Source organism: Glycine max, chromosome 8, assembly GCF_000004515.6.
Source record: "Glycine max cultivar Williams 82 chromosome 8, Glycine_max_v4.0, whole genome shotgun sequence".
Taxonomy (NCBI): Eukaryota; Viridiplantae; Streptophyta; class Magnoliopsida; order Fabales; family Fabaceae; genus Glycine; species Glycine max.
This window is the reverse complement of record NC_038244.2, coordinates 23,135,593-23,149,642: the sequence shown is the minus strand read 5'-3', so window position 1 is coordinate 23,149,642 and position 14,050 is coordinate 23,135,593. Positions and strand designations below refer to the sequence as shown.

At 36.9% G+C, this 14,050-nt stretch overlaps 1 protein-coding gene and 1 long non-coding RNA gene across 2 annotated transcripts; both read right to left on the bottom strand.

Annotated features, from left to right (window-relative positions):
* Window positions 1-1,290: 1,290 nt before the first annotated feature.
* LOC106799774 (uncharacterized) lies at window positions 1,291-2,996 on the bottom strand. Its single transcript, XR_001389550.3, has 2 exons — window positions 1,803-2,996; window positions 1,291-1,670 (listed from the first exon to the last, which is right to left on the bottom strand). It is a non-coding gene; the product is annotated as an uncharacterized lncRNA (long non-coding RNA).
* A 648-nt stretch (window positions 2,997-3,644) lies between these two features.
* Window positions 3,645-5,236, bottom strand: AOC5 (allene oxide cyclase 5). The gene is made up of 3 exons (NM_001255797.2): window positions 4,890-5,236; window positions 4,665-4,786; window positions 3,645-4,227 (listed from the first exon to the last, which is right to left on the bottom strand). The coding sequence occupies exons 1-3, from the start codon at window positions 5,137-5,139 to the stop codon at window positions 3,826-3,828; spliced, it is 774 nt and encodes a 257-aa protein (NP_001242726.2). The 5' UTR covers window positions 5,140-5,236; the 3' UTR covers window positions 3,645-3,825.
* Window positions 5,237-14,050: the final 8,814 nt, after the last annotated feature.

The window sequence follows — 14,050 nt, the reverse complement described above, 5'->3', positions numbered from 1 at the left end:
ACATATCAGAAAACCTTAGCTATGCTAGGTAATGGATCCATCATGAATACATTGGATCTAACAGTGCTAAATTGATCATTTAAGCCTCCAAGAAACTGCATAACATGATCTTGTTGCTTCCTTTCCATGACACTAGTAAGAGCATTACACACACACTTTGGATCACATGAACACACTAGATTAGGCCTATAACTCTCTAGTTCATCCCAAATAACACGCAATCTTCTAAAGTAATCAGTTATGGTTTGATCATCTTGTCTTATAGAAGTCATGTCTTGTTGTAATTATGAAATTCTCAACAAATCTCCTTGTGAATACCTCGACTTCAAATCCTTCCTTATGTCACATGCATCATCCATCCAAAGGATGCTCTTTCTAATCGAAGGTGAGACTGGGTGAATAAGCCAAGAAACCACCATATTGTTGCATCTCTTCCCAGCTGCATGAAGAGGATGATTCGAGGCATATCTCTAGATTGATCCATCAACAAACTCAGCTTTATTTTTCGCACTTAATGCAATAAGCATCAAACAGCTCCACGAATTGTAATTCGTCAAATCTAGAATTGGAGAAACCAGTACAATCGTAGGATTTTCTCATGGATGAAGATAGTATGGACTGTGAACATTCAAGGATTGATCTTGTGGAGGTAAATCGTTGGCCAAGATGAAGGAATCGAAAGGAAACTAGAAAAAGATACAAGAATAGAGAGTTTCGCAGCAGAACTCTTTAATGGAAGAGCTCTGATACCATCATAAAACTCGTGCCTATCATGGATGTGTGCAAAGCTAACCGAGAAAGCTTGCAAAGGAAGTTAGAGAGAAAAAGAGATAGGAAGCAATGAATAGCATAGAATGAAATCAGATTTTAAAGTTGGTTGTTACAATTGCTTATATAGTTAGTTGCAAGAATAACTAACTCATAACTAAGTAAATTAACTCTAGTTACATAGTGATTAACCAACTAAGCTAACTCTAGTTACAAGATGATTTATGCTAGGAAGGACAGCTAAGGGCAAACTTCAATAGACAAACACATTCATTCAAATGATAAGACAAAAACAGAATTTCTGGTTTGATTCTCTAAGACAAACTAATGACACATCCTTCAACAGCCAAACCCAAAACTTAGCAAGAACATCCCTAAAAATATGGTATGACCAATTTGTTCTCAGCTTTACCTGTTACAAATTTGAAATTTAATTGCTTGTTGAAGTAAACAAATAATATATAATCAAAACCTTCCCTAATACATGAACAGGTTAGCTCTTCTGCGTACCTCCTGGTACCATTAAACAAATAAAAACATCCACTTTCATTAGAAGTCTCAAAGCACCTCGTAAACAAGGCAATTACAATGTTGCAAGCTATAATTTGCTGTACAAAAAGAGTATTTAGGACAAGGAGAAAGGTAAGCATAAAATAGACAAAAACTGGATACTCTTTAAACTTCTCTACTTGAAGAACTAAGAACGGATATCATTTAAAAAGGTGTTGTTTGTGAATGATATCAACTTTGTAGGCCATTGGAGTGTTTTGAAGCAAGTACTCCAGTACTGTGTTGATTTTCTTGTTAGATATTGTGGCAGATACCTGCTGCTTCACTATCAACAGCTCCAATCTAGCAAAGTTAGGAGGTTGAGCTTTCATTGAAATGGGATTTGAGAGTTCCTACACAATTAGAGTAATTTGGAGTCATATTTAAATGAATATTTCAAAAGGCCAAAAAAAAATTTGACATATGAATGCCAACACGTCATGAACATTAAAATAATAATAAAGAGGTGAAAACATATAACTTACAAGATGCAATATGCGAATGGCATGCACACACAATGCCAATATATTTACATTGGCAAGCACCTGCAGCCATGCTGTGATAGCTTTCCCACTGGAGAATTGAAGCCACACGTCAATCTATACTTGTTCAACAAAAGAAAGACTGCATTTGGAGGAGAGTTGGTGACCAACAGAAGCAAAGATATTAAAAGAACTCAGAATTGGAGTAGAAAGCACAACACTGTCAGCACGTAGTCCATATATTGCTGGAAAGGGTAAAGGGTGGAATTAGATATATAGAGGACTCGTGCATCATCATTCAGACAACAGTTAGAAAGGTACAAAGTATCTAACACATGACAGTTTGAAAAGGAACTCGTTCTGAGTCCCCGAAAGACACTTCCACCTTTTCGCCGTAGTGGAATATCCAACGGGTCTCCGGCGGGGGAAGTAGTCGGAGCTGGTGAAAACTCACGGTTGATTTCTCCGCCACGTTAGGGTACAGGACCAGGAATCTGTCGGAAAACCATGACCTGCCAAGTGCACCAGCACCACCGTCGATGCTGACTTCCACTGCGGAACCCGGTTCGAAAGCCATATTTAGGGTTTCACGGTGTGAAACTGTGGATTGTGTATTGCCATGTGCAACGGTTCTGTGATTGCCAAAATTAAGAAACGGAAGCGAGAGGGAGAGGAAGAGGGAGTGGACCAAAAGAGTTTTCGAAATCCATCTTGGCCCATTTTGTATATTGTGGATAATTTAAAAATATACTAATTGTGGCTTATGACTTTGTGGTGAGTCATAATTTGTAAAGATCAAATCTACTATCAATCTACTTCTACTATCTTCTATTCTATTTCTATATATCTATCTATTCATATGCAATAAAATAATATATACGGGAAATTACTCGATAGTCTCTTTTATTTAGACAGTAGGTAAGATTAGTCTTCCTAAAGAAATTTTCTAATTGTACCTCTCTTTTTCATAAGTACACCCTAGTCTTTCTTTTTAAATCTTAAATACACATTATATCCTTTATTTCATTTCTTTCACATGTAGCCAACGGTATTACCTGTGACGTACCCACTGATATGATACATAAAAAAAAACAATCATGTGCTTGGAGGGAGAACTGCATGTGTTTATTAAATATACAAATTTTTAACTAACCATCACTATTTCAAAGATTAAAATAATTCAGTAACAAATTGGGATTCAATAGCAAACTTCAAAATGGTCTAAAAAAAGAATTTATTTTTTTAAGAGTTTAATCTCTATAAATTAAAAATGTAAAATACTACACTGTCCATAATAGATGACTGTGTTTTACACCATCAATGTATAAGTTTTCGTTTTCTTTCTTTAATAGGACAAATTAAAAAAATAATAACAACCCTCGGACCAAAATATTTGCTCTCTATGTTTAAGATCAATCTCACAAAATAATTATTTTTTAATAATTAAAAGGTATACGATAACTAATCAAACTATGAAAAGTTAATATAAAATATAGAGAAAACTTAATTACATTTTTTATCCTCAATTTTTTATTTTTAAAATTTCTCTCAATAAATTAATTTAACATATTTTATTTTCAACTTCAACTTTAAAAAACTGCAGATTTTACTTAGTCATTTTACTCCAACTTTATAAAAAAAAAATTATTTTTTTTCTAACAAATTGCACCCTCAATTTTTTTTTTTTTTACAAATTTTACTCTATTTTTTTGTTCTTATTAATGAAAAAATAATTAAGATAAAATTTACAAATGTCTTAAAAGATAAGAATAAAATATGTAAAATGAAAATATCTAAGAATAAAATTTGTCAAAAATTAAACTTATACAAAAATAATATTACAACCACAATTCGAAAAGATAATGAAATGGTGGCAAACACACTTTTCCTTTCGTTATTCATTATATTTATTAAAACACCACTAACTGAATAATGTCAAGCTTTTCATCATACTCCCCACATATTATTACTCAGTAACTTAAATCAGACTACAAAGGCCAAAGAAAATACAAAAAAAGTTGATGAATTAGTCGGTGAAGCCAGCAATGGTAGCATTTGGCTCAAGGGCCTTAGCAGCAGGGGAAGGTTCAACAGATGGAATTGGCTCAACAGTCTTGACAAGAAGCTCCTGAGGCAAATCCTTGATACCCTTTAGATAAAATGTGTACAAAATCTTAAAAGGATACACAATCTGATGCAGCTTCACTTGACCTTTAACACCCTCAAATATGCCAGACCCACCAGTCACAGCCAAATATGAGTCCTCATAGGTCAGGTAAGGTCCCTGCACTGCTATGTGACCATAGTCTCCAAAGTAGAAGCTGAAGATTGCTTCATACCTATCCCCTTTCTTCTCAGCTTTGTTTTGGATCAAAATACAGATACCAGATGTTATCCCAATGCGCTTTTGCAAATCCCCAGTGTACAACTGCATAATCCAAAAACAAAATTAATTACCAAAACATAAGTCACTTTCCTAACAACAATTGAAGCTATGCAGTTGAATCATAACAACAGAGAATATATACCTTTTGCAGCTCATAAAGTTAAGGTTTGAACATAATACAAAAACAACAAATAATTCAACATAACAAGATAAACTTCAGAATATTATAATGTTAAAATAAAATTACCATAACAAAAGTAAATGCGTTCAAATGCAGCAAAACAGTGAAGGATAAAACTTATGTACTAGATTTTTATTGTTGCTATCCAATTAGAATTGAAATTTCAATTTATTAATTTGCATAATAAAACTTTGCATTAAAGTTCAATATAGGTTATTTAGTTAAAATTCCAATATTCACTATAAATACTTATGAAATTATATCTAAATGTTGTCAAAACGAAACCGAAGAAACTTACCTTGTTGCTAAAGGGGACTAAATCACCTAGGGAATTGACACTTTTATAGCTCAATCGAAGATAAACAGGGCTTCCACGGTCACGCTCGTTGATCTCATACACAGTCAATTCTTGGACTTTTTCTACAAATTAATCAAGCCAAAAAAACAGAAGGGTCAACGCATGATCAAGCCAAAAGAAAAAAGTACAAAAAAAGAAACAAAATTGAAAATTGGGTATGTCTACCAGAGTCAACAGGCTCAGCCTGGCTTCTACAAGTGAAAGATTTCTTGGGGACTGAAGACAAGCAAAAGTGTGGCAAAGTGGAGTTCAGCTTAAGGTTTTCGGTGAGAGAGTGGTTTGATGAGGTGAAGGGTAAGAAAGGTTTGGTAATTGAGGGTGTGAGGTATAATGATGTTGTTTTGGCACTAACAGTAACTGGTTTCACGAAGGAAGAAGGGATGGTTTTCAAAGCATGGCTCCAGTAGGTTGCCATTGTTGCTGATCAAAGTGCGCTTACTCTAACTAAGTTTAGATGACAAAAACAAAAGTTTATGTTATGTGTGATGAAATGAAGGCAAAGGTGATTTATATATATATATATATATATATATATATATATATATATAGGAAAGGAGAAAGATTGTGGACGGTGGAAGAGAGGTGTGAATCATATGGTGAGAAATAGAAATGTAACAATGGGAAAGACACACTTTGAGAAGGTCAAACGTTCAATAATGGCTAGAGGGATAGTGGACGGTCTCATGAATAGTGTCTCATTTTCTTTTGTTGGAAATCAGAGTGGCACTTCGTTCTGGAGGGGGAAATAATAAATTAAGGTACTAAATTAATTAGTTAATGTGTTCATGAGCAGAACCTTTTATGTAGGCCTTCCTATGAGCTTGTGTTCTCTATTTTATTTGTCTTTCTTTTAATCATGTGATGTTATACTGATAAAAAAAAAACATGTGTTGTTCTTGCAATTTAGAATTGCCCAATGAATGCTGCATGCGTCAGCTTTGCATCTAATGTAGCGCACAATTCGAAGAATTTGTTATGAAGAATGGGCATGGAGGAATAATACAGTACTCTTGAGGAAGATGGTTATGTCTTGCGTGAGTGGCGTTCTACTTCTACAGGGGAAAATCCCACTTGAATGTTGGAGGATTATTACTCTTCTAGACTTCTAGTTATTTTTCTTATATTTGTATTTTCATTTTATGGATTTTATTCATTTTTTGTGTGTATTTTATTAAAGATTTAATTATACAATTTTTCTCTTAATTATATTTTGAAGTTTAATTATACATTCTTTTACATCAACGGTCAAGCAATTGATCTGAAAAACATAACATTTTTATATTAATTGTGTTAACAACTGGTACCAAAAGTATCAATTTTGTCAAGTAATTAATGGAACTAACAAAAAAATAATTATTATTTCATTTGAAACAATTGAAAGTTGAGGGAACAAATTAAATTTTAAAATATAATTAAGCCTTTATTCAATTCTTACAATATTTCCACTGCGTCAAAGTTTCTTGGTGCAACTTATAAAAGAAAAAAAAAGAAGAAAAAAATAGGTTTTCTTCTTGCAAGGAATGTGGTGGGAACTTTAGCAGTAGTGGGTAAATTGATGTCTAAAGTCCTGACTCGTGAGTTGAGAACCCAAGGGACTATGACTCTTAGCCCAAATGTCCATTAATCATTATTGAAGAATCCAGTAGTTATGCAATTAGCTAGAATGGCAGGGAAGCAAACACAAGCTCTTATTAATATATTAAAATCTATGTTAGTTGGTTGAATAAGGTTTCTAAATGATTGTAAATGATTGAAATTCTTAATACTTATCTTTAATTTCTACATAAAAAAAAACTCTTATTATTGATAAGTGATTTTGAAGCATAATAGTATTTTTTTTATTAAGTTATACTACTATTTATATCCATTCTTCTTACTTTCTTTTTTTAATGATAACTATTAATTATTAATTTATTAATTTTTGTTAGTATAAATCAAACTCACAATCTTTCTCTATTTATTAATTTTTAACCATTCAATCAATCTTATATTTCCATCAATTAGGTAAAAGGAGTTCATCACTAACATATACAGGATGTACTTGTTACATCACAAAATTGGTATGCACTATGCATTAGTTTAGAAGATACATGAGAACCAAAAAGGGTGTTGCTTGAGGCACCCAACAACTCGGGTGAAAGGACGAAAATGCCGTTCAGCCTTCTTCTTCCTCTCGTTCAGCTTCTTCTTCCTCTTCAGCCTTTCACCCTTTGTTGTTCGTTGTTGTTGCTGCTCCATAGGACTTCTTGTGTTCGTGCTTGGGCGAAGTTCATCTTGTCTTCGTCCATTGCTGGTTCTTTTTCTTGTATGTGAGTGGTTCTTCTTCTTCTATGTGGTGCTTCATCTTCTTGTTCGTGGTTGCTTTTTCTTCTTCTACGCGGGTTCTCCTTCGAGGTAAGTCATTTGTTGAGTTTTTTAATTTGATGAGTTGTTGTTTGAATGATGGTTGTCGAAATGTATGTTTGTTGCTGCTTGTTGTTGTTCGTGATTGCGTTTTTCTTCTTGTGGTTGTGGCTGTTACCTGTGGAAAAACCCATACGGATTGGATTGTCAATCCCAAGGAGGAATGCAAAGTTGTGATGACAAGGAGTAAGAGGCTTATGGAGGCGGAGGATGAGGATAGTGTTGTATCCAAGAAGAAAGCTGTTGAAAAGAAAGGTATTGATGATAAGAAAGATGATGTGAGAGGTGAAAGCAATCAGCAAAAAGAAAAACAAATAATGGTCAAGAAAAAGGAATTAAATGACCAAGAAAAAGAAAAAGAAAATGAAAAAATTGAAAAAGATGAAAAAAAATAAGAATGAAGAGAGTAGAAGTGAACAAGCTAGAGAAAAGAAAAGAGAAAAAGCTGTGAATAAAGGTGTGGAAGTACCATATCCTGTGGTACCTTCCAAGAAGGAGAAGGACTGCCATTTGGCGAGATTTTTAGATATTTTTAGAAAACTGGAAATAACCATGCCCTTCGGAGAAGCTTTACAGCAAATGCCACTCTACTCCACGTTTTTAAAGGATATGTTAATAAGGAAACACAAGTATATTCACCAGGAAAACATTGTTGTGGAAGGAAATTGTAGTGCTGTGATTCAAAAGATCCTTCCACCTAAGCATAAAGACCATGGGAGTGTAACCATTCCTTGTTCAATTGGAGAAGTCACTGTGGGAAAGGCTCTTATTGATCTGGAAGCCAGTATTAACTTAATGTCACTCTCCATGTGCAGAAGGTTGGGAGAGTTGGAGATCATGCCCACTAGGATGACTTTACAACTTGCTGACCGCTCCATTACCAGACCATATGGTGTAATTGAAGATGTGCTGGTCAGAGTAAAACATTTTATCTTCCCGGCAGACTTTGTGGTAATGGATATCTGTGAAGATAATGACATTCCTGTAATATTGGGAAGGTCATTTATGTTAACTGCAAGCTGTATAGTTGATATGGGGAGAAAGAAGTTGGAGCTGGGCTTTGAAGATCATAAAATTGATTTTGATTTATTTGTTGAAGACAAGTCTGCTCCAGAACAAAATGTTTGCTTACAGGTAATGGAAATGGATAAGGAGGTTCTGGAAGTACAGACCAAAATGTGATCACCCATTTAGTTAAAAGCATCAAGCTAGTGACGTTAAAGAAGCGCTTCCTGGGAGGCAACCCAGTTTTAACTTTTGCTTTCCTTTTCTTTTATGCATTGTATCATGTGGAACTTGCTTCATAATCAGTACATTGGGGTATATTAGCTTGTTTTTGAATGATAGATATAAGGGTTCCAATTTCTTAAGGAAGGGACTGAAAAATAACTCAGAAATTTTTTTTTCTAAAAAACAGTCCTTTCACTAAGCGCAAGACTCGCGCTAAGCACATCTTTGGTCATGCGCTGAGCGGCGAGCCTTTAGCGCTTAGCGCTCAACCCTTGCATCTCAGGCTGATTTGGTCCGCTAAGCTAACCAAGGCTGAGCTAAGCTGATTTCAATTCGATCTGAATTTGGCTAAGCGATGGCCTGATCGCTAAGCGCATTGCATTCACTGACTAAGCGCCACTCATGGCAGCTAAGCTCAACTCTTTGCGGCCTAAACTGGGTTTCATCGAGCTAAGCGCCACTCATGCTAGCTAAGCCCAAATCCTTATGACAATGTCAGCACTAAGCGATCCATTTTCCGCTAAGTGCATGCTCCTCTGTACTCAAGATGCATCAATTTAGCTAAGCCGGCCCAGAGCCTGGCTTAGCGAGAGTTGCAGGTTTTATGACCTGTAGAATTCGCCAAGCGCTGCTTCTGTGCGCTATGCCCAGCTATTTGTTCAAAAAAAATAATTTTGAATTTCAAACGTGGGCTAAGCACGCAGATCCGCTAAGCGAGCCTCTTTGAGAAACCAAACGTCTCTCTGGCTCGCTTAGGTGAGTGTAACATCAGTGACACTCACAATTGCCAAAATTTTCAGAACTACCTGCATCTTCTCTCTCGCACCCAGTTTCCTGCATTTTCGCTTCTTCTGCATCTTCACGCATCAAAGCATCAACGATACAAGTAAGTTCCTTGCTCCCTTTATTCTTTTATTTTGTTGAACCATAGGGTACAAAACCATAGATTTTAGCTTTCAATGTTTAGGGTTTTCATGATATTAGATTAGGTAAAAATTAGGACTTTATTTATGATTGTGCTGTGTAGATATTTTCGATTGTCTTGCATGTTTGATAATGCCTTTTAGAGGCTCAAAAAGAGAAGAAAACGAAGTTCGTTTTCTGTGTTTTTTTCTTCTGGAAAACGCGATGAACTTGTTCAGCCCGCCTACCGCACTAAGCAAGTTCATCAAAATTGCTTGAGTTTTTGCATTTCTAGACAAACCCGCTAAGTGCGCTTACTGCGCTAAGCGAGTTCATCTTTTGAGGATGAACACTCATCCTCCTATTGAGATACATGTGGCTAAGCGAGGCTTAATCGTTAAGCCCAGGTAACTTAGAAAATTTTGTGTTGAAAGCCGTGCGCTAAGCCGAGTATACCTGAGCTAAGCACATTTCGTCGCGGCAACCATTGGGCTAAGCGAGCCTTGTTTCCAGCTAAGCCGATATGTTATGTTTCTGAGGACGCGCTTAGCAAGCTATATCCCACTAAGCGCCCATCGTTAATTTCAGCCTTTATTTCTGTTTTTAAACTTGAATAAATTTGGTCTAAGGAATTTTGAGTTCTTTTTATTTACAAATGGCATCGAGAAAAAGGGCTAGAACAGATGACATCCCTTCATCATCCACTCCAGCTCCTCCGTCAGCAACCATAGGACCGGATGTCCAAAGCTCTCAAACCTTAATCCCTATGCTAGAAAGCTTATTCCGAGGACAGTTTATTATCATGCACAGCCTGCGAGAATTGGCTCACCACAGGCCAATCATACCTATGGAGCATTTTTTTGAGCAAGTAGCCTGGCCTGGAGCTCAACCTCCATTGGTGAGACTCAACGAGGCTGCTCCTCTTGAGCCCACACCTGCACGAGTTGAACCAGTGCCAACTGATCCACAATCTCCAGTGGTGAATCCACCTTCTTCTCCTGAGCTTGAAGTAGTTCCCCCATCTCCACCTTTGATTATCATCTCTGATTCCCCATCTAGAGAAGTTGCTGCTCCCCCTGAATCCCTAGTTGGAGGAGCTGCTGATCTTTCTGATTCCTTATCTAGAGAAGTTATTGCTCTCTCTGATTCCCCAATTTTTCCATTTGATAGATGAGGAGGATGTTCAGACTCTGTTGATTTCTCTGATTATAACTATATTAGTTTCAATACATTGTTTTGAGTAATTTTGGTGCTGAGTGAAGGGTCATCCCGCTAAGCGCACCACTTCATCCACTGAGCGAGAAAAGCACGCGCTAAGCCGAAATCCACTAATGCGCGTTGAGCGGTCCATAGTCGCGCTAAGCGCGCTAGCACAAACAAAGCCACCTATTTAAGCCTAAAATCAGATTTTGGAGATAAGTTTGGGCAATTCTCGAAGCTTTTGCATGTTTAGAGATTTCTAGAGAGAGAAAGGTCCAAGTTACAGGGATTTTGGCCATTTTCTCAAGGAGCTTCTGCATGTGAGAGATTCTAGAGAGAGAAAGGTCCAAGTTCCAGAGAGTTTTGAGAGATTTTTTTGTGCGAAGATCTTCAGAGAACGGAGCTTGAAGAGGAAGTCGTCCTGAGAGCATGAGATGAGTCTGTGAGAGATTGTGAGGTTCTAGAGGTGGATAAGACATCCCCACTACTTGTATTTCTTCAATCCTTCATTTTTCTCTTCTCTTTGTTGTAAAGGAATCTTCCCAGATATGGAGAGCTAAATCCTCTGTTGGTTCTTCCTTGTAGGTACTTGATGTAAATACTTGTATATCTATTTAATGGTATTTTATGTGTTCTTTGTGCTATTAGTACTTCATTTCAGTGTGCTTTTGCCTTGATCAAGTAGATGCATGCTTTGTTAGGATCATTAAACAGTGGAAACTGTTCTGATTCTTAGAACTTGATAGGACAGGGCTAGTTTATCATATTATCACGAGGGATTGGGGTACGGTAACCTAGTTGTTTATATGTTTGTCTTAATGGGGTTCTAGTCAAGTTTAGTCCAACAAGAGGAATCTGAGGATGATGCTTGATCGGGATTAGGCTAGACTATCATGAGGAATCGGGGTTTAGAATTTCAGGAGACACCATAGAACACATGAGCATTGTTAAGTAGAGAATATCCTTTTAACATCAGGCACCTACTAGGAAGACCAACGTGTTGTGTACTTGTCTTTACGCATCATTACTCACGTGATTTTCCTTTTAATAGTTAGTTTACATACCTGTGCATAATCCACACATCTCTTTTCATACTAGACACCTATTCACTGAAGTAGCTTTACCAAGTAATACAAGTTCCCCAACAGTTCGATATTCAGTTCTTACCGTTTTATACTACTTGCGCGATCCGGTGCACTTGCCGCGACCGAACAGATACCCGGAGTGGGTGGCTAACATTGTGCCGGTCCCTAAGAATGACGGGGAAGTACGAATGTGTGTGGACTACTGTTAGTCGTCTTATACGACTAACTTTTGTATAGAAAACTTTTACAAAATGTATATATTTTCCCCAATTTATGGTTCTTTTTGTAGGATTGTAAATAAATTTTGCTTTGTTTTTATTTGTGCTCAGTAGAAGCCTTGCTCATGAAATTAATGTTAAATTCTCTTCAATTTCAGGCAAAAAGGAGTTATTTTGAAGAAGTGCTAAGGTTGATGTCTCGCTAAGAGAGCTCAATGCGCTTAGCGAGTGTCATCCGCTAAGCGAGACATCAACGTGCTTAGCGGATAGGAGGAATCTTGAAGGGAATTTGTCACGTAGGCACGCTCTCAGCGAGTCGTTTGTCACCTTCAAGGCTTAGTGCGAGTTTGGCGCTGAGCAAAAATTCACTTACTCGCGCTAAGCGCGAGAATGGCGCTAAGCATGACATCAAGGTTAGTAAGCCTTTTTTAAGCCTAGAATAACAGAGGGTGCGAGAGAGAAACGCTGAATAACCGTAAGAGCTTGTAGAGTGAAATACACAGAGGCAAAGAACAAAGCAAAGAAGCCATGTTTTGATCTTTTAGGAAGATTTGTGAGTTTTTGAGTGATTGTGAGATTCCTAGAGGTGGAGGAGACATCCCCACTCCTTTGTAAGCAAGCAATTTCTCTTAATTCCTTTTCTTCATTGTAAAAAGAGCTTCCTTGCTATGGAAGGCTAAACCCTCAGTTAGGGATTCTTGCTGAGTAATTGATGTAAATTATTTCCCTATCTAATTAAGGTTGTTTTATGTGTTCATTATTTCTATCAATACTTTATTATAGCATGCTTGTGGCTTGATCACCCATATGTATGTACTGTTAGGGGATTTAGCATTGAAAGATGTATCGTCTCCTTAGAACTTGACAGAGCAGGATTGGTGTTAGTCGTCTTATACGACTAACTTTTGTATAGAAAACATTTTCCAAAACTTGTATTGTTCCCCAATTTATGGTTATTTCGTAGTAGTTTGTAAATAAATCTTGTTCTATTGTTAAAACTGTCTCTAGAATATTTCCATTGGATTTAATGATGAAATCTGTGAAATTTCAGGTGAAAAAGAGGCTAAGTTATGAAGTGCTAAAAGTGGCAGTTGAGCTCAGCTCATCAGTTGGGCTAAGCGCGCATCCACCGCTAAGCGCAGCTTTAGCGCACTTAGCGCAATAGAAGAATCTGGCAGAGCATCAATATCAAGGCTGCGCGCTAAGCGTGAGATCAGTGCGCTAAGTGTAGCAGGTGTCTTCAACCTGTCTCAACGCACGATTGGCGCTAAGCTCAAATCCACTTACTCGCGCTAAGCGCGAGGGTGGCACTAAGCGCAACATCGCGGATTCAGAGCCTATTTAAAGCTTGTTTTGTGCAGAATTAGGGTACACACACTTTTAAACACACTTTTCAGAGAGCTTTTGCAGAGCACACCACAGTGCCTATTTTGGGAAAAAAGCTCTGGAGGCAGCAAGAGGAGCAGCTTTTGCAGGGAGACCTAGGCTTTGTAATTAGAGAGAGATTAGTGAGTTGCAGAGTGATTGTGAGATGCTTAGAAGAGGAGGAGGGATCCCCCTTCTTGTGTAAGGAGTTGTCATTCTCTACTTTAATCTCATTATTGTTAGGGTTTCTCTGTAATGGCTGGCTAAACACCCTAATTGGGGATTTCTAAATAACAACTGATGTAAATACTTAATATCTAATTGATTATGTTTTCTGTGTTCAATGCTTCATTTTTGCATGCTCTTGGTCTGATCATCCATTTGTGTGCATAGTTAGGTGACTTTAGCATTGGAAAATGTATTGTTGCCTTAGAACTTGATTGAAGTAGGATTGAAACTTAGTCTTAAATGAGGGATCTGCGGATTAAGTTTTGGTTTTAATTATGTTGTTACAATAATGTTGTTTGATCTAAGCCTAGTCTTACAAGAGGGATCTACGGACGAAGCTTAGGTTAAATTAGGCTAAAATTTCGTAAGCTATTTAAGCTGTGTCTAGTCCAACAAGAGGGATCTGAGGACGAAGCTTAATTTAAGTTAGCCTAGACCTAGGAGGGCTGTCTAAATTAAGCCTAGTCCAACAAGAGGGATCTGAGGACGAAGCTTGGATTGATTCGGTCTAACTAGGGATCAAGGTTTAGTAATTTAGGCTACAACATAGAACACAAAAGTATGATTGATTAGAGAAACATCTTTATATACATCAGCTTGTTCGTTAGAAAGACCCAACATTTTACTTACTGTTGTCAATTTTACTTACTTGCATTTTGACTATCTTTAGCCTAGATTTTAGTTTAAATTCTAT

Bases quoted from the DNA above. Each gene is read 5' to 3' on its own strand.
- AOC5 (NM_001255797.2), bottom strand. From the start codon at position 5,139: ATGGCAACCTACTGGAGCCATGCTTTGAAAACCATCCCTTCTTCCTTC. The intron at 4,787-4,889 runs GTAGACATACCC...ATTAATTTGTAG, and splicing joins GGCTGAGCCTGTTGACTCTG to AAAAAGTCCAAGAATTGACT. The intron at 4,228-4,664 runs GTAAGTTTCTTC...TGGATTATGCAG, and splicing joins TAGTCCCCTTTAGCAACAAG to TTGTACACTGGGGATTTGCA.